The following is a 26,945-nucleotide window of genomic DNA, read 5'->3' as shown; positions in this document are numbered from 1 at the left end:
CCATCATCCACCATGGTGCTGTGCAGACTCAGTGGGATGCTGAGTGACAGCCACTATTTCCCATTTCCACAAGGAAATGCTAGAACAACTTTTGTCTGTTAAATGCTGGCCATAAAAATCAGCTCTTTGTGGCATACTCCCTTTTCCTTCCTTCTTGCTGATCAGCTCTTCCTCTGGGTACTTCAGGGGACCTACCCCCTCCTTTTGGCCATGACAGTGTACATCCAAACAGCTGCTAGGGCTGGATGAAGCACCTGCTCTGGGCAACAGCAGCTGGAGTTCATTTTGGGTCCAAAGGGCTGAGGCCAAGCAGGCTGACCGCATGTGCACTAATCCAGTATCATCACCAACTCCACCAACAACAGGTGCCTCTTTGAAGAGGAAGGGAAAAACTATTTGAGGAGGAATCAGAGCTTTATAAAGGACATTATGGGCCAAGTCCTCAGCTGGTACACGCTCAGTTAAAGCATGTACTCTCTTGAAGTTATAGGAATAATGCTCATATACACCAGTAAAAGAATCAGCGCACTCTCAGTGCTGTTCCTCTTCTCTTTTTCATTTTCCACCTCCTTCCTTTGCTCTGCACTGATCACCCTTTGAAGAAAGAAACCCTCCTGTCCCTTGCTTCAAGGCAAACAGTTCAAAGTCACAAGCTACACATACAAGCCTTCACCATCCTTGTCTACATAGGTAACACCGTCACCTGACATGTCCCTCAGTCCTGCTTGAGTCCTGGAGTCTAGATCATGAGTATGCATCAACAAGAACAAGGGCGATCCCATTCTGGAACAGATCAGATCAAACCCCATCAAGGTCCCGTAAGAGAAGTCTTTCAGCACAAGCATCATAAAAATCGCCGTGCACTTCCTCAAGCCAGTGGTCCATATAGCCCAGTGCATTATTTCAATGTATGGCCACGACAAAATGACGTGGGAGGAGACAAAAAAACCCTGCCAGAAACAGCCATTAGCCAAATTGGCTCCAAGGAAAATTTTCTTCTTCATCTCATTTTGCTAGAAATTGATTTATGACCCAATGCACACAAATCTCTTTTTTAAGCCCATCTTAGTGTTTACTGATAAATGCTTGTATTAATGCAAGCCTCTACATTTTTTTTCTTTTCTGAGTCCTGCCATTCTGAGCTCCAAAGATCAGTTCCACAAATCTGGTCCCACTCCCTGCAGTTACTCTTGTGCCCGTTTCTAGAGAATCTGGAGGCTCTCTGGAGCCTGAGAATGGAGCTGTATTCACAAAGGGGCCACCGCAGAGCACTGCCAAAAGCACCCTGCTAGCGTAACAGCAGACTTTTCAAATTCCTGTTGATGCACTATTAAAGGTAAACATAATGTTGCTACAAGTTCCGTGTGAACTGATCACAGCCTTCATAACTTTGTATTCCAAAATTTATTTTCCTGAACCGTACATCGTTTAATTAATGACTTTCCAAGATTTAGACATGTTTAAGTCACTTTCCCCTTGGGACTGTGTCTCAGCTGGGTTATATTACAAAAAGAAGCAAAGTTGAGACAGCTGAAGGAGCCGAGCTAGTGGTGGGAGTAGCACAGGGCGAAAAGAGTCTCCCATCCCTAACAGTTACTGGCATCTCATCCACAAGTACACACAAATGTAAACTGTACTGTGTTGGTTTGCCCATTTAAACAAGTCTCCGAGAATTTCCCTTGACAAACATTGCGCTACAGGCTAGACACCACCATTTCCTCACCAATGAAGAGACATTCACACAACCACACAGGAATGTCCAGCTCTGGAAACATATTCTCAGCTGCTGCAGACTCATGGATTCCATTTGAGGCTTTAACCACAGTTCCAGAGTTCGAAAACATCAAAGCATGTAGAAACATGCAAAGAAGGCAATATTGCACACTTGTGCATCAGTGTTGTCCACGTATGTGCCCGAGGGAAGCCCCTGGCAATCACCACTTTTCACACTTCACAATGAGCTCTGTGGATACCTACACGTTACTGCCCTTCACACCAAAAGCAATAAAACACTCCCAGCGTCTGACAGGCACAGAGCTCTTCCTAACCCTCTGAATCCTCTCTGCAGCTTGCTGTCACTGGGCACATTTCACGCAGGCCAGCTGCACAGGATTTATTCAACCAGTTTTGGAGTATCAAAGCTAACTTTTTTTGTCTTTGCCCCAGGCAGGCGCTTGGTATGCAGGATTTAAATCAGAGAACAAAATGTTCTGTGAAATTTGTAAATACTCGGCACAGTAATTTCTAAATTCTCAAAAAGATAGCAACTGGAGCTAGTGGTTTAAAAGTCAAAAAATAAAGCACTTCACTGCATCACTGTGATTAATGCCACTGTGTCCTAAAGAGCAGAGTAAGTCACTGTCCAAGATTATCGATTAATGGTGCTGACTGCCTTAAGTGATAGAAGCCAAACACACTGTTACACCTCACAATTCCATTGAAATCAGGGGAGCACCCAATTCAAAAAGTGCTCTGCATAAAGATGCTGAAATTGAAAACAATTTGTTAGATCCTTGCAAATCTGCATGGAAGACTTTGGCTGGGACATACTGTCAACAAACAGACTACAGTCGAACACCTACCATTCTCAGATTTTTTATAATGTATTTAAGGCTATTAAAATGGAATTAGGCAGAAAATTATAGGGAAGGAGATGCCCTAGAGAATCACAACACTTACACTATGAAGGGCAGAATGTAGATGGCCTAAAAGAGGTGTTTTGAGCAGAAAGCAGCAATAAAAGGTCATTTGTGACTGGAACTCGAAGAGGAATTACTTCATTGGAATTTAGCATAGCCTTTAAGGTCAATGATGTTTGACTGAAATTATCCACTTGTTTTCTGTTTCACCACCACTGATTCCGTATTAATACAAAATATAAAACCAACATTCAGCTGATGAATGTTCACATTAAAGTTTCAAATAAAGAATCTTTTCATATTTCTTTTCTCAAGTAGTTTCATTTAAACTTTGAAATGATTCTCTTTCAAACAAAAACAGTGTAAAGGGTTCATTCGTTATTTTTTGGTGACTACGGAAGCTAAAACATTTAGAATCATTTCCTCTTGACTTGCAAACATTTCACACACCTCTTACCACATCTGTGGCTTTCCTCTCTTCCCTCTCAAGCCAAGTAGCAAATGGCATCAGTCAAATCATTTAACTCCCAGGGATGCGTGTACTTCAGAAGCAGGTGCTCTTGGTACTAGCAAGGACTCTATCAACATTGATTATCAGTGGCATACAGCAGCAAGACAATAAATGGTTTCCGGATCTTCATCCCTTGCCTGTAGTTTACTTCTGCTAGCCCAAATATTCTGAGTATGTACAGAGTACATCTGCTCCTGCTCACCTCAGAGAGGTAGGTCTGATGCTCCCTCAAGGGCCATGTGGAGCACTGAGTGCACAGTTTATACTGCCTGGAAGGCGTTACCTGCAGTCACTGATTTCAGATGGCAGACTGTACAAAAAAAGGCACTGTCTTTTTCAACACATCAAGTCTTATTTTCTCATTTGTCCAAAAGTGAGTACAGATTCTCACCCACAGCTGTGGAAAGGAAGGTAGAACAGAAAGGCAAGGTATACAGATTGTAGCAGACTTCAGGCAGTTTGGAATTGTACAACCCTCTTATGCAACGTGTTGCCTGGGGTGCACCACATGTTTTCAGAAATGCCACAGAATGCCCTTAAATTTGCTCCAGGGCTGAGACCCAGTGACTTCAACCTATAATAAATGACTGGACTTATGATATGCCATGGACAGATTGCAAAGATGTGCCTTAACTTTGCTGGCCTATGCTTTTTTAAATGTGGCTTGAAATAATGATTGCAAAATCTCAGAGGCAGGTGAGGAACCCTGAATTTTATTCTAACTTATTCCTAAGCACTGTCTCTTTAAAAAAATCAAACGGTTAGTATCAGCCAGTACCACCTGAAATTAATAGTCCACTTAAAGCTTAGACGTATTTACAAGAGAAGACGTGGGGACTGAAGGGCCAACACTGCTGACCAGGCTGAAGCTGGCTGAGCTGGGCTGCCAGCCCTCTGCAGCCACCAGGCAGGGAGCACGGGCAGTCCCCGGGGCCAAGCCAAACGGTGGCTTCCTGAGCACTGGCAGAGGCAGGGCTCTTAAATAGGACACAGATAAGCTGAGAAGCCTAGCCAGCACACCTGGGAAGTTTGTAAATACAAGGAGAAAAGGCTAGGGAAGAACAACTTGCTGCAGGTGAATCATCAACATTTACAATCGCTTTGGAAAGTGTGCTACATGCTTCAGAGAAATAGTGGTACATGGCTCCTAGATGCAAGTTAGTAGTGGCCACAGTGCAGTACTACCCGCAGCCCCAGTATTACGCGCATGTATGAAAACACACTCAAACACAACCATATGCAGCTTGACTTGAGCTGCAGCAAGCTGAAGATGTCAAACGTCAACCAGGCTGAAGCAGGAGAAGAGTCTACCTATGCAGTGATGTCAGCCGGGCATGACTGCAGAGCTCACACATACACACAACCCCCAAACCTGCTGATGGCATGGAGCTTTCTCGGGGGTCCGCAGAAGGGAGAGGGGGAGCAAAGGCAGAGGATGAGTCTGCCTGAGCACCGGGGGTCGTGGCAGCAGCTGGAAAGAGCCTGCGGGGAGAGAAAGACGGGAGGTGTGCCTGGGGACCGGCAGGAGCCATGCAGGCAGGATGTGCCCCGAACACCAAGGTCACAGGGCAGCTCTGAGCATCACCCACAGTGGTCCCAGAGGCTCCCTGCGGTGCTACAGGGTGCTGGGCCCCTCCTGGCCCTGGCAGCACCCTGCTGGGAGGAGCTGAGGCTGCCTGTCTCCTCACAGCACTACCTGAAGCAAACTTTCTGCTACTGGAAGGGTGCCATGGTAAAAGCAAGCATTAATGACAGATAAACTAATTTAAACACTGCAGAGAAGAAAACAGCAGGAATTAGGAAACCCTTCTATACTTGTTCTGTGACACAAGGTCAAAGATAAGCTTGCTTGTATTTCAGAAACTCTTACGAGCTTGTCTTCTATGTTTGTTTTAGACACAGCACAGGTATGCCCGAAGGCTGTGGGCATACTCCTTTGAAGGACAGATTTCAATCAGTAAAGTTTTAAAGAACTCTCTATACATCACAATGGTTTATATTATCCAGCGTTTGGAAGGCTTCTTAAAGAAGAATTTCACTGCAAGAGAAGAAAGACAAACAAGCCAACTTCTCAATATCCGTGCCATGCAGACTCGTGTCAAGGAAGCCTATGGAACTGAACTGCCAGAGATAAAAGTTGCATCAGAGGCGTGAAGTGTCGCAACATTGTCAGGCTCCTGGTGTAAAGTGGGAAAACCGAACGAAGGCAAAAAAAGACATGCTGAAGAACATCCTCAAACATCTCAACTGGCTTTAAACACTGTGGTAATGGATGATTTGCAAATACAAAATTATCAACGAGAGGAAGAAAGTCTTTGACTCTCTAGAAAAGGAAAGCAATGGAAAACTAAGTTTTGGAACTAAGTTTTGGAGTATTTCAGGAGAGTGCCAAAAATAGGCACTTATTACTTCCAGATCCAAAATTAATCCAAGTATTTTACAAACAAGATTTCATTCTGGTACCCCATTTTAGTAAACAGAATGTATATGAAATACATGTAGATTCGGCACTGCATAGTAATTTTCAGTACCTATAACCCCCCAAAATAGGCTCCTGTTTGCTCTGTTTGATACCAACAAGATCAAGACTGACTTGAAAGGTCAAAAGCTTTAATTTTTACTTTTGGGAAATCCTTCTCTTGTATCACTAAAACATGCTGATTTCACAGCACTACAACAAACTGGATGTTTCCATTTGCTCAGTGGCATACAGACAAAAAGCATTTTCCAGAACATCCACCTCACAGCCTGGTCACAGTGCTATTGTCACTCCAGGGCCATCTCATGTTTTGCTGATGACTACTTTTACCGTGAGACAGTTAAAAAAAGTTATTTTTCTATGCTTACTTAAGTAGTAACCGCCCAAATTTCAGGCTGCTTTTTTAACTTTTATGAGTCATACAGTACAAAAAGGAAACAGAACAACTCAGAAGTCTTGCTGGCTTTACCTCCATATAAAAAGGAAATAAAAGAAGAGTGGAATCAGTTAAAATATTAAAAATGAAGCACCTGTTGAGAATGGAAAAGCATACAGAAAAATGGATTAAATGACTTCAAGTCCAATACAAGCAATTGTGAACTCAAGGGTGTTCGTATGAATCATCTCCACTTCCTGACAGAGCTTAGGTTTCAGTTAATAACGAACAAAACCATGAATCAAGAAGGCCAATTTACAGGCATACATATCATACATTTATTTGTTTATTACTTTTTCCTCAAAGAGCCCTCCATTTTCGTCACAGCTATTGAGGGGCACTGAATGACCACATAAGAAAAAAGTTTGACAGCATAGACACACTATTTGCAAGGCACAAGAAAGATCTGTCACATCTAGAAAGAAGCTAAGAGATGGTAGCTGGATAGAAACAACAGCCACAACTGTTGCTACCTGTGGTTACAGAACAAACAAGATCAGCTTCAGATTAAAAAGTTTGGTTTCAAAAGCCTAGCTTTAAATGAGAAAGAACTGAGGCAGAAAATGGCCAGATATACCTAAATGTTTGCAGTCTCAGCAGAAAGGATATTTTCAGATGATTGCTAAAAGCCCACTGACAATAACAGTCCTCTCTGCTGCACTCTGCCGAAGAATAAAAAGAAAGGGGGGAAGTGAGGCGTGTAAGAGAGCTTATTTTGCTGGAATTTTAATTGCAGTTCTATATACCATGCTGCAGTTGTTTGGCTTCCCACTCTGCCATGCAGTTTCAACTCTTTAAAATGTGTTGTACCAAAATAATGCAAAATCAGACAAACTAATAAAGGCCTCTTTCATCACAGCATGTGCCTAACATTGCATTTAAATATTCCTAAATTATGGAAATAAACAGGTCAATCCTGTTACCAACCCCATCTACAGATGTCAGCAACGCTTTTTGCAATGACTTGCACATACAACCATCTGTTCTTGCTTTCCTTCAGGCAAGATCACTCAGTGCCCAACCCCCTTCACCCCAACATCAGTTCACTGAGGAAATCTGTAAAGTACCTTTGTACTTCAGGACTTAGTAGGAATGAGGATCTAAGCCAGGTTCACTTGTTGTATCAAAGTCATACACAGATATCGTTACCCCAAGTGGGTAATAAATTTTCTGAAGCCTACAGTTTGGGAGAGACCCTCAAGACTTCAGTTTAGGGCAGGTGGGGAAAAAAGTAATGTCTTAAAAGCAACCCTACCTGATAGCAGGCAGCTGCACTTACTCTATGCCACATTAAAACTGTGTAACCAAGAAGCTGAGCAAAGAGCTTGTTCCCCAGGATAGTCTATCTTGAAAACCAAGATTTGAGACCAGAAGTTTCTGGAACAGATGATACTTTCCTCTGTCCAGACACAACCAGCATGTGACACCACCTCACCCTATGTAGCAAGAACCCCTATGTTACTTTGTAATGGTTTTTTTCCACAACACATTTGAATACAGTAAAAATGATGTGCATTTCCTTTAGTTCTATGAAGCATGGAGCAAAATAAATTGAATGGTGTTGCCATAAAAAGAGGGGTTAAGGAACGTATAGATTAAGGAAATTCAGTAATTTTTCAGATCAGCCTCATAAATCATAGGTGGCCTTAAGAAACATCTTCACATCTTAGTTCTCCATCACTAAAATGGGAATTAATTATGAATTCCAAGGCACCAGAAGTCCATTAATACAGATACAAGCATCTATGAGCTCATATGCTCAGAAATTATTGTCATGAAAGCCCACCTAACAAAATACAACCATAAACTTTTCCACAGAGACAGCAGCTAACTTGCTTTCTATTGTGATATCATGCTTTAAATTATTTGGACTGTCCAAGTATTCTATTTAGATTAGGATGTCAATGCGTACACACACAGAGATAACCATCCTTGTTCCTCCTCTTCTGAGGCAATCAAAGGATTATTCTGGAATAATCCCAAATCACAGACTGGTCAGGGTTGGAAGGGACCTCTGGAGACCACCTAGCCCACTCCCCCGCTAAAGGCGGGCTGCACAGAGTAGTGTCCAGGCAGGTGTTGAATGTCTCCAGAGCAGACAACATTCAAATACAACGCCAGCAACTATTTCACAGGCTGAAACAAAGACCCTTGGAACGGAGGGGGCTAAAAGGCAACCGTCACAAGTCCAGCTTCCCAGCAGAAGTCCCTACTGCCCCAGTGAAAAAGAGGACCCCATTGACAAATTCAGAACAAAGCCAAATGTTGTTGAACTGTCTTGTCAATGAATATATTTTAACTTACGAATTTAGATACGTACTTTAGCCTTTATATATATATAATATATATATACTTATAAATATACTTTACTCACGTGCGGTTTTTACTCAAATGCTTAAAATAAGCATGTTTAATCTTTTCTTAAAAGTAAACTTAGGACACCGTTTTACATTTTATTTGCCGAAACTTCTAATTTAACTTGACTACAGAAGAATCAGAGGAACGAAAAAATGGACTATTACGACAAAGAGGGCTGAATAGCATACAAGATGGAGGCACCAAACCAGAAGTAAGTTTGCTTCTCATGGGCAATTATCTCACACTTTACATGACTACTGTCAAATGATGTGTGCTCTGCTCAAGGTAGTCAGATCCAATAACAATTAAAACACGCAATGGAATAACGATTGTGCCCTTAGCATCCTGGGTTTGTGGGGGAGTGGGGTGATACGCTAGAAAAATATTCCACAGAACAACACGTAACATTAGGCTTACTGAACAGAAAGTCACCGAACAGAAAATTATCAAGCTCCAAAAGTGTTGAGATTACTCATACTTCCACTCCACTGGCTTGAATCTATTAAAAGGTAAATAAATCCTCAAGCAGTGACACGCACAGTGCCATCCATATGGCAAAGCACCTGAAAAGGTCCAAAATGTATGTATTTTGAAGCTGCTGTACAAATCAAGGACTACTAGTTACTCAAATACCGAAGATGGGTTAATCTGTCTAGATAGGAACAGTTTGGCAGAAACATTTCTAGTGCCAAATCGGAAAAGATAAAGCCTTCACCGCGTGGCCAAGGCATGTGCAGACACACGGCCAAGTTCCCCGGGTGTTCCCCCAGATCGCCCCCTCCCCAGGGCCGCCAGCCCCACCCGCGCCCCCGGCCCCGCTGCCCTTCGTTCGCGGCTCGCTATCAGGAGCTATCCATGCGTGGCCCACCCTGGCGACCCTCCCTCACAGAAGCCGCAGAAACGCAGCGCCTCGGCGGCTCAGCCCACCGCCCGCCCAGGCGCACGGCCGCATGGCGGGCCCCCGCCGCTCCCCCCCCCCCGCAGGCCCCGCGGGGAGGCGGGCCGAGGGCGGCGCGGCCGGGCGCGGCGAGGTGCGCCGCAGGTGCCCGGCCTATATCAGGCGGCGCGGCGGGGCGGCCCCGCTGCCCCATGGCGGCCCCCCGCCATGGCCGAGCCGCGCTCCAAGCGGCCCCGCGTCACGCTGCCCGCCTGCCCGGCGCACCGCCCGCTGCCCGGCAGCCGCCTGCGGCAGAGCTTCCCGCCCGCCGTGGAGGAAGGCCTCTGCGGGGTCACGGGCGCGCTGCTGGAGCTCGCCTACAGCCTGCAGGCGCTGGTAAGGCACCCGCACCGGCGGCGGGCGGGCAGGCGGCCGAGCGCCCGGCCGGGTGTCCCCTCGCCCTGCCCGGGCGGGCGGCGGGGTGGCGGGGCGTCCGGGCTCCCGGCGGGCTGCTGCCGCCCCACGCCCCGGCGTGGCTGGAAAAGCAGGGACGGAGGTGCGGGATGAGCGGGCGGTGCGTCGGGAACTCGGGCGTCTGGGGCGATTCCCGCGGGGAGTGATGCCTGTGGGCAGAGGGGCAGGCGCAGCAAAGGCTCCGCGCTGTAACTCCTCCGTGGTTTTTTCCCAAACTCTGTATGTAAAATAGTCGTGTGTGGTTAAATGGTGAAGGGAGCTTGTGAACATCGCTGTTGCCTCAGGTTTTTTGCTCCGCAGGCAGCAATGTTAGACATGAACTAAAAAAACTCTCTGATACTGTGTAACGTGTATCATGATATGTAACATAGTGTCTGGCTACATATCAAATATTAAGGCAACATATATTTTAACAAAGCCATTAAAATCAAGAAATCATCCATGCCATCCCTTCTGATGCCAAGCATCCACTGAGAAGCACCACAAACTATATTCAATAAATCCCCAAAGATCTTTTGGTCGAGCTTGGTGTCAAGTATTAGTCCAATAAAAATTTAAGTATGCAGTAAAACCTCTACTTGTTAATCGTGTGGCTTAAAATGATACTAGTGACTGGCAGCTAGGCGGGATGGAGAAAGCTCAATTAGAAATTGACTGTGCATACAGCAAACCTAGAAATGTGAACATCTTGAACAGTGACTGATGGAAAAGATTTACCTTAACAGTTGAGCAGGTGTGGTAACTAGTGCTCTACTTGAAGTCATGCAGCATACTTGCACTGAGGAATTGGTTATAAAACGCAGAATCTTGACTCTTCTGTCAACAGAAACATGAATTAATAACTTCAGGAAAAGGATTATGCAAATACCGCAGTGAATGTTTTCAATAAAACATTCCAGTACGTACTTTCTCTTGAATAGTTGATGGTCACGCGCGGGTATGTGTCACAGGTTTGGGATATCCCAGATAGCCATAAATATAAGACAAAAACATAAATGTGTATTGTGTATATAACTTCTGTGTTTTTTCTAAACAGAGCAACACAGATGAAATACAAGTATTTCATATTTAAGCACGGTAATAGGTTAAAGTGGGGAAGACAGTAAGAAGCACAAAAACTTTAAAAATACACGGGCTAGTTCCTCACCCAGCTGAGCAGACTACAAGCCAACAGCCTGACATGCAGTACTCTGATCCGGAGTATGCCTGAGAGACAAGAGCTGTGCTACACCGCATATATGTGTTTAGGGAAAGAGCAGATCAAGATGCTGTAGCTCCCGCAGTGTGATTCTTGGCATCTTCCCACCTGCTGCCGGCCTCTCGTTCCCCTCAACATCGGAGCTGTGCCGAGCTTGTGTTGAAACTAGTATAACCTGGTGGCTTTCCTTTGCTGCCTGCCTCTAATACACTCTTTATGGGATAGCAACACTATGGATAAAATTCTTCTAATGTAAGAGCTGATAGATCCATTAGCACAGTTAAATATTGCCGTGGTTGAAGTTGTTACTTTCTCATACAGAACAGAACAAGGCCTGCAGCGGGTTTGGGGTCCTAACACTTAAGTGTTCCTAGGCATGAGCTAAATACAATTTTAAAGGTATATACAGTATAGATCAGTAGCAGTATTCTTTATTTTGGAATAACATTATCCATAAAGAATCTGATAAGTAGATGCAAAGTTGTGCTTGTTCTCTTTTTGGTATTTGCCTCATCTTTTCTCATACCTTTGAAAGCAACGTTTCACTGGAATGCTGACCTGAAGGGATAAATCTTAAGGTTCCCTGTACTGCGACTACATTTAAAGAACAAAACAAACAAAAAACCTGAACAAAAACGCCACACAACAATGAAAATACACACAAACCCCAGCCACTCAAAATATTCTGAGGATCTGTCTCTGCTACTGAGAGAAAACATCAGTACTACAGTTACCTATCCAGTATCAAAGGACAGATGGAGTTCTACTGGATGGATAGAGACAGAGGTATTTAATTTAAGACCATAGCTACTTACTCCATTTATTGCAGAAATTTGGATTAAGGTCTGCGAAGTGATTGTGCTGGTAGAGCAGCTTCCATTAGAAGGGTCTCCTGAGTTCTGATAAAGCCATGTTCTGCCACAAGTGGGTTCCATCTCCAGCAAATCTTAACACTTGTGTTTTGTGTGCTTAGGGTGAAAATTTCGATCAGTCGCACGTGGCTCTACCAAATGTATCAAAGTTCTTCTTACATCAAGCTCTGGAAGAGAGAAAAGCTGCAGAAGCTTTGATGAAGTATCAGCAAGACAGAGGAGGCCATTACTGTTCTAAAACCATCCAGGTGAGTAATATACAACAAGCTTTCAAGCAGTTGCAATCCGTAGCAATTACTCCTCTTGCATTATGCTGTTGCTACTTCAAATCTGTGCATTCATCCACTATTAGATTTCCAGATATAATTTCCCTGTCATAGTAGTGTACGTGGTTTTGTTCTCAATCGTGACGCCTAGACACTGTCAGGCATACAGTCCTAACTCTACGTGGTTGCTTTCTAGCCCACAAGAATATGAGCAGTGGTGCCCTTTTTCTTTTGCTCAGCTGGAGACTGCTGTTTCCAGTGTGCTGTAACGGATTATGAGACTCCTTGCACTGTGTTGAAACAGCCCACTTGTCTCTTCACACTGAAACTAAATAGAAGCGTAGAAGCCATGAGCAGCTAAGAAAGGTTGTGAGGAAGGAAGCAGGAGAAACATCCAGCTTGGGGTAGTAGTTGACCTACTGGAGCACAGCTGAAGGCTGAATTAGAACTAAACATCTGACTCAGGCTTGCACAGATACAAAGAAATAACTCAGTTATCGGAGGGGGAAAAATCAACCTACCTCATTTGTTAAAGACCAAGGAGGGCTGATTCTCCCCTACCAAATTAGTATTCTGTAAATAGGCCAAACTATCATAGTAGTTGTTAAGCTGTAGAAAGTAAAAATAAAAAGGCCATTTTGAAAAACTTTCTAAAATACTCAGTTTGAATTGGCAAAGACCTTACAGTGGCCTTACAGTACTTAAAGGGGGCCTATAGGAAAGATGGGGAGGGACTTTTTATCATGGAGTGCAGTGATAGGACGAGGGATAACTGTTTTAAGCTGAAAGAGGATAGATTTAGATTAGATATTAGGAAGAAATTCTTTACTGTGAGGGTAGTGAGACACTGGAACATGATGCTCCCTCCCTGACAGTGTTCAAGGCCAGGCTGGATGGGGCTCGGGGCAGCCTGGTCTAGTGGGAGGTGTCCCTGCCCATTAGAACTAGAGGATCTTTAAGGTCCCTTCCAACCCAAACCATTCTACGATTCTGTGTTAAGGTTTCCTGGACTTTTCAGGCATAGCTGCTGCTATCTAAGTCTCTGTTTCTTGAAAAAGTACTTGGTCACAGAACAAAAGTTCTGCCACTTCTGTATGTTTACAGCCATCTACCTCTGCAAGAAAACAACAGATGCTCCAAACTAGAAGGAGCTGTTCCAAAATCCTAGCACATCCTGTTTAGAGCACCAGGTAAATTGCAGGGAACCCTCAATGAATACAGTAAGATGAGCTGTTCTTCTGAATGAACGTAATTCTGTCTTCTTGTTTTTAGAAACCAAACTGTGAGTATGCAGTCGGTTTGATGAAAGCCCTGGAAACAGCAATGGTACAGTGGAAAACAATGACAAGATACTTTGAAGAGCTTTATGCCCTGAGTATTGAAAATGCAGATCCTCATAGTGCAAACACCATCAAGAAACAATTTATCGGGCCCAAAATCCAGAAGATCAAGCTGATGGGAGATCTGCTGACCAATGCTCGCAGGCTTGACTGTTCCCAAGATGGCAGAAATAGTCTTGGGGATTACTTTATGGACCGGTTGCAGAAAGAGTTCAGAACAGGCATAGAGCCAGATTACAGTCAGCACTGCAGCCCCTGCCCACCTCTCCAGCAGTGTACCGGAGCTGCAGAGGGTCTGAAGCGAGCCCAGAGAGAATCTTCCCAGCACAGAAACAGCATAGGGCCAATATATGCAACCATACACTGCACCACCATGCTGCCGCAGTGTAACGATGGCACAGGAGCAAAAGTGAAGCAGGGCAGGGAGGGCCCTTAATGCTGTGGCTGTTGCAGCTACAGAGCATCTCCCAAGGCAGACCTGTATGGAGGGTGGACTTGGGACCAGAGCTCAGAAGTTATGCTGTATTGCTCCTCCTGCTTTACACCCTGTCTCTGTGACAGAGTCGCAGCTCAAAATCCAGCCCATAACATTAATTTGTTTAAATGATAGCAAGGTGGCTAGTTACCTAGGCTGTTGTCATTAGTTGCACTTTCATCTATGCAATTCTTCATAGAAGCCAAAAGCTTTTAAGGCTCTGTTTTAAAGGATTAATGGGATTAGTTAGTGCAAATTATTTTTAACAGTATATATAACTTTTATTTTTAAAAAAAAACCAACCAAAATGCAACTTTAGTACAAGGAAATGTTTATGCAGCAGAAAATTCAAAGATTTAGTTTTATATTATTAAATGTTTTTATATTACCAACAGATATTTTACATTACTAACAAGTATACTAACATAATGAAATTTTTAAAATACTTGCTTTAAAACAAAGTTTTCTTCTGTTATTTCTATCATAGTAGCAATTTAAATAAGTAGTCTAATTTACTTAGCATCCAGCTATTTCTAGTGGTACACTTCTCCACGATGAAGGATGCAAACATTTCCTCAACAGTGGGAATAAGACAATGTGCTGGTTTTCTCTACAGTTATTTGCCCATTTGGCTTTTGTCATCCTCAGAAAGCAGTTGAGAGAGAAATTTGGGGTTCTCATTAAATGTGATCTTCACAGGTTCTTGTATTTTGCAAGTGTCACTGAAGACACTAGCTCTAGGGCTCTGTCCAGAAAACATAGGATGGTTGCTTAAATTGCTATACAGACCCCTATTTCAGCTAGCTAAATTATGGTACTACTATGGTACTACTACTGTTTCTTGTATACCCTATCTTGGTCCTCCGTAGACGAATAAAAATACCGAAAATGCAGCACACTTAACTAGAATTGCATCATAGAAAGTGGCCACTTGTTAGTTTTGCAGTGTTCAGTTAGGGGGGCTATCATCATACCTAAGCTGTTCAATTTAGCCACCTTGGTTAAAGGTGAGAGGTGTCTACATTCCTTCCATGCATCTCCTACAGGACTGCCTCTCTTTCTGTACACTGGCAACCAAGGTCACCTAAGAAGAGCAACTGGCTAGCCTGCAGCTAGGTGGTTTTGCTATTACATGCAGTATCTTTTATCTGTGCTTCATTGAAAGACTATCTCATGCCTCCATGTAATACTGTAAGCAGTACTCCTATTAATGCTTGAAAATAAATTCAGTTCAATGTTAAAAACAGTACTTTGCATCTACATTGTATTCCTCAATTTATCACTAGGCATGCTAGTATTCTTCTCCAGGAGATTTCTGCATATAGGTGCAAAACTGCACCAGTACTTTACTACTAAGAAAGCTGCACAAGATTCAAGAGTAGACCACAGATTGAAAATGTCAGAAAATGGCATTAAGAACACTGCACAACAGAAGATTTTCAGTAAACTGATTTATACACACAGCTGCAGTTAAGTAGTGATTTCTGCAAAACTGTGTTAGCCCAGCTACTTTGTGGGTGTTGTAACACAGGAGAGACAATTACAATGCAGATTCCTTCCCAATCTTTCTGTGATTCAACCTTGGGGGGGGTGTGGGGTATCACATTAGAACAACCCCTGTATTCATCTGTAAAAATACTGCAACATGCCCCAAGAATAGCTTGAAGCGCTTCTAGCAACACACTAGATTTGCCTCTGTTGAGATGGCTGCCCTCTACTACAGCAGTAGTTTAAAAGATATTTCCATCTGGGCTAGATTCCATCACCCATTCTCATGCTGAGCATACCTTATTCAACAATTAGTTCCACTGACTGCAACTCAACATGAATAAGACCAATGGAATCCATCCCTCTCCATATTAAAATATAGCTCACTAAGTACAAACAGCGCAACGCTACTAACTGAATTATGGACTAGTGCCGTATAAAGTACTTCAAGTACTACTAGTAATGTCTGACCTACTCTAAAAGTCTCCTTTAATAAGAGTTGGTGACCTTCTGGAAATGTAGGTACAGCCTCCTCCATGGTTTTCCAGCACTTAAGAGAGTCTTTTTACCCTTAAATGAATTCCACCATAACAAAGAACCCAACATTTAAGTTTCTCAAAGCAAGTCGTACTTGCCTTTTCTTTTTCTCTGAAATACTGCCATGCGTGTTTCTCAGACTCTTCTCTTAGTCATCTTTCTAGCCAAATGTATTCACGCATTCTCAGATTTTAGATCTTTCTCTCTCCCTTCTCTAAAACACATTCTGGGCCTGAAGAGACAATTCTGTTAATCTGAGATAAACTCACCATCAGTTTTTTCACTATTTCACCATCACCACCTCATTTTCCCCGTCTCTATCCGCTGAAAAAGAGAAGAGAAATCAATCAGTTACTGCAGGATAACAAGCTCTTCTTGTCCACACGCTGCTTCTGCTGAGAGGGGCACACAAGGTTTGTTAACAATACCTGTCTATTGTGTACAGGATGAGTCTGTCCATGCTTCTCAGCGTAGAACTACAATCTATCTGCCTCTGCCTTCCCAGCTTCCTTTTCAATTGCACCCTGAAAAAAAGAGATGAAGATGGACTGTGCAACAGGTATAAGGGCAACACCACTTACAGAAACTACAAAATTCTCTGCTAAATGCTTGTTCATACACACACTACGTATCTGCACTGTCAAAGCAATGCCAGACCATCCAAACACACAATCTGGGGCAGCTCTGAATAGCTTATAGCAGCACAGTACCCTAAACGCAGCATCCAAACTGGAAGCTCTGGAGAGACCTAATCCTTACTGAAATTATGAGTTACAGCCACAGAGGCTTCCAACAGGGTATTAACAATGGCATACTTCTAAATGCTTGCCATAAGCACTATCTATGGTTGCCTACTCTCAGAGTGAGGAATTCACTTAAGTCTTTAGGGGCAGATCACGCTGTCCTTCATCCTCTCCACTGTGGCCACTCAAAACTGAGAAGGGCACCTCAAAATTTGTTCTTTGCAAGGACTTTTTTCGGCCCCAGGCAATACAAGGCAACATCTTCCTGGACAAGCCCATCTTTGGCAGTAATACTGGAAAGTGAGTGTTCTGGTGGCAGCAGCACGGAAGGAGTCCTCAAGGGCACCTTCACTGGAAGACCACTCTGAGCAGAATTCACGATCTGGTCACAGCCGCCTTCTGACTTTTTCACTTAGGTGAATTCATGCACTCAAGCACATTCATGGGCAATTACTGCCAGCCTCCTTGTATTGCCTGTTCAAGTCTCACCACTTGTTACCACTTTGCCCAAGGTAACGACCATACGCGCAACTCCCAGAATGCCTTTTCCTGGAATCAAACATAGCTTAGAAAACACGCAGTGGCAGGAATACACTACAACACTGACTAAATATTAGATGAAATTACCTTTTCCACAAATTAAACCAATAATCTGTGAAAGAGTTTAAGTGTTGTGAGTGGGTCACACAGCCAGCACCAAACCTTGATATTCCAATTTTACATGTTCAGTTGTTAGAGCATACAACTATTTCTCACTTATACTTACTATGCATTATTGTATACCTAGTGCTATTTTGAATACAAATTATTTTTACTTTTTTAACTGCTCAATAAAGATTAAATATATACATATATATGTTCATTACTTCTGGATCAAAGAACCTCTGTAGTAACAGTGAAGTGTTTCTACAAGTTTGCTCCTCTGCCTCTCAGGAACAGCTGGGAGATCACTTCTAAATGGGTAAAGGTGGTCAAATAGCTTGATCTCCTTGGGTCATACCGCTTTTCAGCACTGGATACAGTGAAAGAACAAATACAGAGTCCAGTACACATACCTTTTTCTTTACATAAAAAAATCTGGGTATATGACAGAACATGACTAACAGTTCTTATCTTTGTCTGTACTCAAAGACATTTAAGCAAGTAGAAACGGGGACTGTCAGCTTAGGAATTTTTGCAAAAAACAGATCACATAACAAAAGAAGGCCCTGTCATGATAGCCCCTCTGAGAAGACATAGGCACAGGGACTGGATCACTGATGGATGGTTTTTTACCTTTCCAGAGTCTCTTCAGTCTGCCCTTTGCCTGCACTGAAGACGGAGCTCTGCCTTTGATTTGGAATGATTTGAAATTTCCACCAACATTTATAATTGCAGAATGGAGATTAATTTTAGCTCACAGTACATTAAAAATACCCGTAACTAATTTAATCACAAATCAATGAAATCACACAGTTGAATTGCTGAAGCGCTTCCGCATCAGAAAAAAGAAACTAATTTCTCATCTCAAATTATATTCCACAGAGTAAAAACTCCAGCACCCTTGAGAGGCATCACCAAAACCCCATCCCATTTCTCCAAGGTGCAAACTCTGCCACTGCTAGTTACCTGAAATAACTCCTTCGCTGTGCGAGCAGCCCAGCTGCAGTGCAACAGCACGTGCAGCAAACACTGCTTCACCAGGTTCCAGCACATTCCAAAACAACAAACACCAGAAGAATCCAGAACAAAGGCAGACAGAGGGTTGAGTTGAAAGAGGACCTTACTCCTATGTCGGGGCTCATATGAAAAGCCATTTGCTGATGTGACAGCTTTAGCTCGGGCCTCAGCTCTCCTCCAGTAAGTCGCGACTAAACCATTACCGCGTGCCCCACCGGCAATCAGGCACTTGCCGGGACAGACGCGGCTGCAGCTTGCTCGGGCGCTAGCTGGGCACCTCAGCGCGCCAGGCCCTCACCCTCCCGCCAAACTGCTTTTTGCTCTGAGGTCAAATACTTTCAATAACCGCGCCTGAGTCTTCCTGAACATTACCCCCTCCTCGGCACGCATCTCTGAACTGCACCTGGGTCAGCCGTGGGCAGGGACGCCCGAATTCCTGGGGCGGGGAGGGGTGAAGGCCGCCGCACTTCAGCGGGCCCCGGACACACACACGCCCTTTTTCTGCTGGCAGGTGTTTTTCCCCGGGGGAGAGCAGCCGGCTGCAGAGGCACGGCTCTCCTGGCCGGGCCCGCTCCCTCCCTCAGCTCCTCGTCCCACAGACCCGGCGGCAGCGGCGGGAAGCGCGGGCCCGGGCGGCGGGACGCTACCCCCCCCCCAGAGGCCGCCATGTCACGCCGCCGCCTCCCGCCGAGCGCAGCGCCACCCGGCGGCCGCCATTTTGAGCGCGGCCGCCGCCGGCCTCGGCCTTTGCGTCCCGCTGGTCCCCTCGCACCCGCAGCCCACAGCGCCTCGCCGCCGCCCTGAGGTGGCCGCCCGCACCGTCCCCCCTCACGAACGCCCCCCGCGGTAGTTACCCTGTGGCCGCAGAGCCGCACGGCCGCGGCCGGCGCGGAGAAACCCGTCCCGGGGCTGGGGGTTTCCTCCCCGGGCACAGCCCGCCGCGCCGCTGCCCTGGACGCGCTGCCAAGCGCCTCACGCCGCCGGGCGGGAGCGCGGCCCCGCCGCGGGTGCGGGCAGAGCGGGCAGCAGCGCTGGCCCCGGGGCAGGCGGGCGGCGGCTGCCGGCACCTGGGGCGCCGGGGAGCATTGCATTCGCTGACTGGCCGGGCAGCGCGGGCTGCTTAAAGCGGAAAAAAAAAAAAAAAAGGAAAAAAAAAACCCAAACTACCAGACGACCACCATGGAGCCGAGCGCCGGCAGCGGCTGCCGCTCGCTCTGCACCAGCCCCGGCGCCCCGCCGCCGCGCCCCGACGGCGCCCCGCGCCCGTGGGACACCGCGCCCCCCCCCCGCTCCGGGGGCTCGGGCGGCCGCGGCCCCTGCCCGCCCCGCCCCGGCCCGGCCCGCCGCGCTGGGGGGGCTCCGGCATAAATACGGCCTCGAGCGGCGCTCCCGGACCGTCGCGGCTGGCGAGGGCGTCGGTGGCGGCTGCAGCCAGCGCTGGTGGCCTCGCCTGGGAGCGGCTGCGAGGGTCCCGGCTCCGCGCACCCACCGGGCGGGCAGCAGCCGCTCAACAGCCCGAGCGAAGCCCCCCACTCTTCAGCCCCCGCACCCACACCTCGTCCCCTCCGGCCCAGCCGCCACATCCGCCCCCATGGACTTACTGGGCCCCATGGAGATGACGGAGGGCTCCCTCTGCTCTTTCACGGCCGCCGATGACTTCTACGATGACCCGTGCTTCAACACGTCGGACATGCACTTCTTCGAGGACCTGGACCCACGGCTGGTGCACGTGGGGGGGCTGCTGAAGCCCGAGGAGCACCCGCACCACCACGGGCACCACCACGGGCACCCGCACGAGGAGGAGCACATCCGTGCGCCCAGCGGGCACCACCAGGCCGGCCGCTGCCTGCTCTGGGCCTGCAAGGCTTGCAAGAGGAAGACCACCAACGCCGACCGCCGCAAGGCTGCCACCATGAGGGAGCGGCGGCGGCTCAGCAAGGTCAACGAGGCCTTCGAGACCCTCAAGCGCTGCACCTCCACCAACCCCAACCAGCGCCCTGCCCAAGGTGGAGATCCCTGCGCAACGCCATCCGCTACATTGAGAGCCTGCAGGCACTGCTGCGGGGAGCAGGAGGATGCTTATTACCCGGTGCTGGAGCACTACAGTGGGGAATCGGATGCTTCCAGCCCCCGCTCCAACTGCTCCGATGGCATGGTGAGTGCCCCAGGGAGGACGTCCTGCCACTGAGGTGCCCCGGACGCTGTCGGTCCAAACCTGTGCAGGGCGAGTCACCTCCTCCTGCCTTTCCCATAGCAGCCGCCTTCCATAGCTCCCCAGGCAGAAGACAGTCTTTTTCTTGTGCCATGAGCTCTAGCAGCAAACGGAGGTCGGGTCCCCACATGCCAGGATCTATGGGAAAGAGGGAAAAATCTCTTACACACTTTTTTTTTTTTTTTTGCTTGGGATGAGAAGTTAGGCAGGTCCCCCTGTGTCCTTGGGGAGCCAGGGGAGAGCTGCTGGGGGGATCACCTTGGGAAGCTGCCTGGGATGGGTACCTGGGGAGCATGGTGAGGTCTGAGCCCTGCCTCTGCTGCCATAGCTCCTGGGGCACCTTTGTTCCCATCTTTAGCTATACAGTTACCTTTGCATCCTCTAAGGACAGCAGAGAGGAAGGTCCCCCTTGGTCATTGTAGTTACAGGGGGAACTGATTGAGTTTTGTTTTCTGCCATTCATCATGATAACAGGAGGAGGGTCTAAGCAACGGGGGTCGTTTTCTTGATCCTTAAGGAAAAGGTTTTCCATTTCTCCTCTCAATTCATTCCCTCTGTAAACATTTACCAGCAACAGGAAGGAGACCCCAGGCTTTCAGTCCTGTTTGTACATTATGGGGGGCAGTGGGTGGAAGGATGGGTGCCAGGGAGGGTGTCTCATCGCTGCATCTTTTCACAGGGTCTATAGGCTCAGACTGGTCTGACTCTGGGGTGGTGGGATGTGGTGACTGGCGTGCAGGACAGCTGTCACGGATGGGATATTGACAGCACCTTAAGACATTATTTTTGTTTTCTATGCTCTGTTGGGGATAATCATTACTGAGTTGAGTATTTGTGATTATGAGATAGTTGGCAGACTGGAGAGAAGACTTACAGCAATGATCACTCCTCAAAACACAGCCTTTCTCTTTTGTCAGAAAAAGTAATTTCACAGCAGATTAAGGTATTGGAAACAAACACATTGGTCAGTGTTTGGGGGGGCTTTCTCTGTAGAAAATGGAAATGGGAAGAGAAACTAAAGGAAATGGAAAGGGACAGAGGTAGACAATCAAGAAGAGGCTCGTTCCCCTTTTGGTCTCCCCACTGAAAATTGAAGATACTTGTAGGGCAGTATCTGATCGGAATGCTGGAAAGCCTCATCTCGTTGGTAAAGCTACAGCATTCGTTGCAACAACAATGGTAGTTTTCCTTTGGAACAACTGTGCCACATAAAAATATTCTGGGGTGAAACCCCTTCTAGCCAAGTTAAGTTCTGCCTTGTTCAAAGAGACGGCAAGTTGATGGCATTTCAGCCAGGACTGGAATGATGGCACAGACTAGGGACTGAAATAGGAAATTGGACAGTTACTGGGATTTCAGTAAATGCAGTCCCCAACCAGTGACCTCACTCAGATTGCTCTCCTTTCCAGATGGAGTACAGCGGGCCTCCTTGCAGCTCTCGCAGAAGAAACAGCTATGACAGCAGCTACTACACAGAGTCGCCGAATGGTGAGTATATGCTGGAACGGCTGCTTGAAACGTGGAGACAGAGGCAGTCAATGCAGCGGACTTCCCCGCATTTTCTCTGTCTCCAGTTGAGCTGACCCCAGCTGGGCTGAAAGGGGAACCTGCCTTTTCAGCCAGTGCGCTGTTGATGCTACTAGAACATTGGATTTCCTCTAGATGCATTTGCAAATATGGGGATGTGTTATAACTGCATTTCCTATGTTGCAAATGTAATATCTGGATAAAAATATATTCCTCCCTGCAACTAACTTCCAGCATTTACCTGTGTCTTGCATGAAGACTCTTCTAACTCTGCCTATCGTTGATCCAAACTGGAGAAATCGCCAGTTGATTGCAAATCTTCCCTTCCCTTTCTGTGGACTGACGTGAAGCCCTGGATCCACCCTGCCCCAAAAGTAGCATACTTTGATTAGGTCTCTCTTCCATTTTTCAGTTACCGTCCCCGTTTTCTGATAACTGGTGACCTTCACCAATATTCATTTCCTCTGAATCTTTCAATGCTCACAGACATACTGTCAGCCACTCGCCAGGGTTTTATGGAAGAACCACATCCTGCTGACATTAAGTACCCGGTGGACAAACTAAGCACCTTTTTGTCTGTTTTGCAGATCCAAAGCATGGGAAGAGTTCTGTGGGTTTCCAGCCTCGATTGCCTTTCAAGCATTGTAGAGAGGATTTCCACAGACAACTCCACATGTCCTATACTGCCTCCAGTGGAAACTGTTGCTGAAGGGAGTCCCTGTTCCCCCCCAGAAGGAGCAAGTCTGAGTGATAGTGGAGCCCAAATTCCTTCCCCCACTAACTGCACCCCACTTCCCCAGGATAACAGCAGCAGCAGCAGCAGCAACCCTATCTACCAAGTGCTATAAAGGCAGGTCCGGGCTGGGACTGCACTGGAAACAAATTTCTCCATTCAGCCATGCTCCAAGACCTGCCTTCTAAGACTGGAAAGACTTCTTAAGACTTGTTCCAGTTTCAAAATATCACTCAAAATTCCTTCAAATATGTAACTTTTCAAACCTGTATTACTTCAAAATACACATAGTTTATTTATTGGTTGTTAAACTAAAGTTATTTAATATGTCTAGAGATAAAACTGTATACCAAGAAATGGCCAATGTTTAATCTGGGCTTTGGGGGAATAGGAACCTGGCTCTTGAATGCAGAGGAGAATAGAAATCTGCAACAGTAGCAGCATGACAGGATCCTTCCTATTCCTCCTATTCTGGCCAAAATGAGGTTGTGGACCATTTTTATAAAACTTTTTGTATAATTGTAAATAAGAGTTGCTTTGCAAAAAAAGGGGGGGAAAAGAGGAAAATAAAAAAAAAAAGCGCAAAAATTAAAAGCAATGAAAAAGGGAAAAAATAAATATTTAATATTGCTTGGTTTGTTGTGTCAAACTTTATATATTTATACGATGTGGTTGCCAAGAATGTTTTCAACAGTATTCTAAATAAAGACCCTTATTTATAAAATCTGTGGTGTTATCTTGACTTGCGTTAGGGCTTCTAGAATTACTAGTGCATTTAGGAGTGGTGTTAAGATCGCTGCCTTGGCAGGAAGAAGATACAGGCTCTGATTCAGCAAAGAAATCAAGAACATACTTCAGCCGTGCTACTTTCAACTACTTTGCATAAATATGTTGCTGAAAAGGGGTCTACTTTCTTCATATTATATCTTGGTGATTTCTAAACCAGGGCTTGCACATCACAGCTCATTATTGAAGAGATCTGTAAGGTAAATAAGCATGTTTCTCTTCCCCCCAAGTTTACAATTACATTATAGGACTTCACCTTACAGAGATGTATTAGAACTAGGAACCACAATAAATTAGGCTCCCCAAATCCCAGTGCAGCTACCGAAACTTAAAGGCATACCAGGGTGTTTCACAAGACCAGGTACTACATTCTCAGACAAATCTTTAGATTTTTCATTCAAGTTCTAATTTCCAAGTGTTTGTACTGTGTTTATATATTCTTAGGTATTAGAAACTAATCGCAAAGGATTTTTTGTCATAAAGTTCAAGGTATAGATCACAGTTTTCCTCAAGTTCAGGTTGGAATTTAGGCCAAAGATAGGCAGTTTTAATTTGGATTTGAACTTTACGCATCTCTGGCAGCACTACTCCAGGGATTTACTTCTTGTTTAAAGCCTCTCTAAAAATAACCAGTGAGCTATGTTTCATTCAGTATATATGTGTAACCTTGTAAGTTTGCCATGAAACCGAAAAATGGTAAAGCCCTGAGCAGGTTGTCATTGGTAAGTAACAGTCAGGGCATTTCTGTATGTTTGGACAAGAATACCCTGCAGCTACAGCCAATGTGAAACAACCCATTTCTTGTATCCCTGTGTTTTAGGGCTTTTGTTTAAACAGCACAGTCAAAAAAAAAAAAAAAGAAACAAACCAAACAAACCCCCTCAACCTAGATATCCTCATTAGCTCTAAATAATTGTATGACAGATCAGTTGTATTTTCTCTTAGGTGACTATTAAAGAGGGAATTTGTGTGGCTCTTACCTCTTAAGCAGGAAAAGGAAAGAAGGAACAGCTAATTCCATGGGAATGTCTCCCACTTTAGTTGCGAGGGCCTTGAAGATCAATGCTCCACGGAGAGGAGAGGAGTGAGCAGCCTTGTGTTGAGCAGAGCAACGCACTTGCTTCTCCTTCCTCCTGGGGCAGAGGGAAGCTCCGAGCTTGCTGTTTTATCCAAAGCCAGAGGGCAGGGAAGGTAGCAGCCGTGGGGATTCCTTCCTCATTCTGTGCACTTGTGATCACGGTGGATGATAAATCCGTGTCAAGGCACAGGACCGCTCTGTGGAGCAGGCCAGGCTCGGGCAGACCAGAGGGGGCTCTGAGGCAGTACTGGCCCCTCAACGCCTTCATTACAGTCCAGCTTTGTAAGGGTCTCCCATTGATATCCCTGTGGGCAGAAAACAGTCCAGCCTGTAAAGATCGAGCTTACCCCTTTCATTTTTCCATTAAAAATAAACATTCAATGAACTTGAGAATGCGCTAATTCATACTGGCATGAATCAGGAGGGTCTTTACTAAGGTCAGAAAAATGCCCCAGGTTAGTTTGAAGCCTGTATCACTGACTTACAAAAACTAGCGAGAGACAAATCAATGCCTCACACAGCAACAAATAAAATTTTCATTGCCTCCAGCAAATGCTCGGTCAGGCCCGCAATGCAAAAGATGCTTTTGTGAAATACTGTAGCCCTTGCCATCCCCATGCTCTGAGGCTGGTAAAAGTCTCCATTGTTGTGTCACATAAACGGCAACCAAGAAATATTTTGCCAGCTCAGGCACTATAGAGACTATCGTAGTGGCAGCACCCAGTTCGTGCCTGCCTCGCTACAGCACCCCACTTGGCGGGACACAATAGGGCACACCTGGCTGTAAAACTGGCACGGCGGAGCGGACACGGCGTGCTCGTGCTCAACAATGTACGTGCAGTTCCATGTGAAGTCATGTATATTGCATTTCACCAATTTATTTTAGCAACCCAAGTTTCCACATACTGATGTTAATGTTACAACAGGGAACAAGCATTTAGCACATCCCAAAATAGATGGACGAACAAGAAAAAATATTCACAGATTTCCTATGCAGAGCCCACCTTTTTCGCTTTGATGTCAGTGAGAAAAATCCACTGGAGTAAGGCTAAAGGGCATCAGCACTGATAAATACACATTTTAGATTACAGCTATATGTATTTTTGAACTTAAATGAGGAAAATGTGTTTCCTGTCCAATTGTTTCCTATTTGTAAGGTAACATATTTGAAACAAATGCCTGGAGTTACTCTACTCCCCTGTGCATCCAGAGAAGGGCATGTTACTGACAGAAGGATATCCCAGCCTGTAGGCAAGTATTTCGAAGCTGCAAATATTTGGATTCAGAGCTCTGGTATAGTTTTGACAGCGGCAGGGAACGTAAGCAGAGCTGAGGAATACAAGACTGATCCAACATCTACAGACTTTGGTTCTAAAATTGGGCTCCTGAAGATGTATTTACATGGTTAGGGCTGATCCTACAAGACAAACTGCAGTCTAGCTTGGTCTACAGAAACACTCCACCACGGGCTACAAACACACAGCAGGAGCCTGGAATCATCAGGCTATTTATAACTGGAACACATGGGTTCCGGCTCAATATTCTGCAGGATGGGGGGCAACTACAGAAATACTGTCTGATTTTAAAAATCTGAATCCCACAGATTGCACTGACGTGCAGAGCCTAGGAGAAACTGGGGGGGGGACTGCAAACCAGACCGTGCCTTTCGCCAAGCTGCCTTGCAGGACGGCACAGAGCCTGCCTGAACGTGGGTTTGGAGCTTGCCTCCAAAGGTACCAGCATCGTCTGATGTTTCCTGTGGAATGCCACCTCCAAGGGGAAAGTCATACAGCTACAAACAGGAAAGTAGGTGTCTCTGAACATAAATCTAAGTGCGTGTCTCAGGAATGTTTGATTTAATAACTTAAGAAATCCCTATTGGGGCTGCATGACAAAACCAGTATTATTAGTTTATCTTATCTGAACTATTACTATGGAAAAAGTGAAGAGGAATAAATTTATACCTCACTTATATATGCTAAGAGCTTTGATTTTGATTTTCATCAGGTTATTGGCAAATATGAGAATGAAAAAGATTCTTTTTCTGCTTTTAGTATTCCACAACAAAAAAGCACAATAAACTTCCTGGGTTTAAAAATAACAATGCTATACGCTGTTCCCCACATTATCATTGAAGCTGCTACAGAAGTTTTTCACATACTGAAAATTCAGTTTTAGGTAAAAGAAATATATGAACTATTCCTGGTATATTTTTTCCTTTCAAAATATTTTATCACCTGTATCCAAAAATATTAAA

General features: G+C 45.5%; 2 protein-coding genes and 1 long non-coding RNA gene across 4 annotated transcripts in view; 2 read left to right on the top strand and 1 right to left on the bottom strand.

Annotated features, from left to right (window-relative positions):
- Positions 1-11,938, bottom strand: part of LOC129785179 (uncharacterized) — a 61,497-nt gene extending 49,559 nt beyond the window's left edge. For both annotated transcript variants that reach the window (XR_008748818.1, XR_008748819.1), the window contains exons 1-2: positions 11,788-11,938; positions 10,492-10,590 (exon numbers count right to left, since the gene is read on the bottom strand). This is a non-coding gene — a long non-coding RNA (uncharacterized LOC129785179). The remainder of the gene's footprint in view (positions 1-10,491; positions 10,591-11,787) is intronic.
- LOC101920647 (ferritin light chain-like) lies at positions 9,426-14,212 on the top strand. Its single transcript, XM_055814430.1, has 3 exons — positions 9,426-9,696; positions 11,946-12,092; positions 13,383-14,212. The coding sequence occupies exons 1-3, from the start codon at positions 9,529-9,531 to the stop codon at positions 13,884-13,886; spliced, it is 819 nt and encodes a 272-aa protein (XP_055670405.1). The 5' UTR covers positions 9,426-9,528; the 3' UTR covers positions 13,887-14,212.
- Positions 14,213-19,763: 5,551 nt separating this feature from the next.
- On the top strand, positions 19,764-23,526 carry MYOD1 (myogenic differentiation 1). The gene is given in 6 exon segments (XM_005236287.3): positions 19,764-20,348; positions 20,351-20,416; positions 20,418-20,507; positions 21,974-22,052; positions 22,679-22,704; positions 22,706-23,526. Coding segments are annotated over 6 exon segments (900 nt in total). The 5' UTR covers positions 19,764-19,943; the 3' UTR covers positions 22,940-23,526.
- Positions 23,527-26,945: the final 3,419 nt, after the last annotated feature.

Source organism: Falco peregrinus, chromosome 9 (genome assembly GCF_023634155.1).
Source record: "Falco peregrinus isolate bFalPer1 chromosome 9, bFalPer1.pri, whole genome shotgun sequence".
NCBI classification, from domain to species: Eukaryota; Metazoa; Chordata; class Aves; order Falconiformes; family Falconidae; genus Falco; species Falco peregrinus.
The sequence above is the reverse complement of the archived record's forward strand: the minus strand, read 5'-3'. Positions and strand labels throughout refer to the sequence as shown.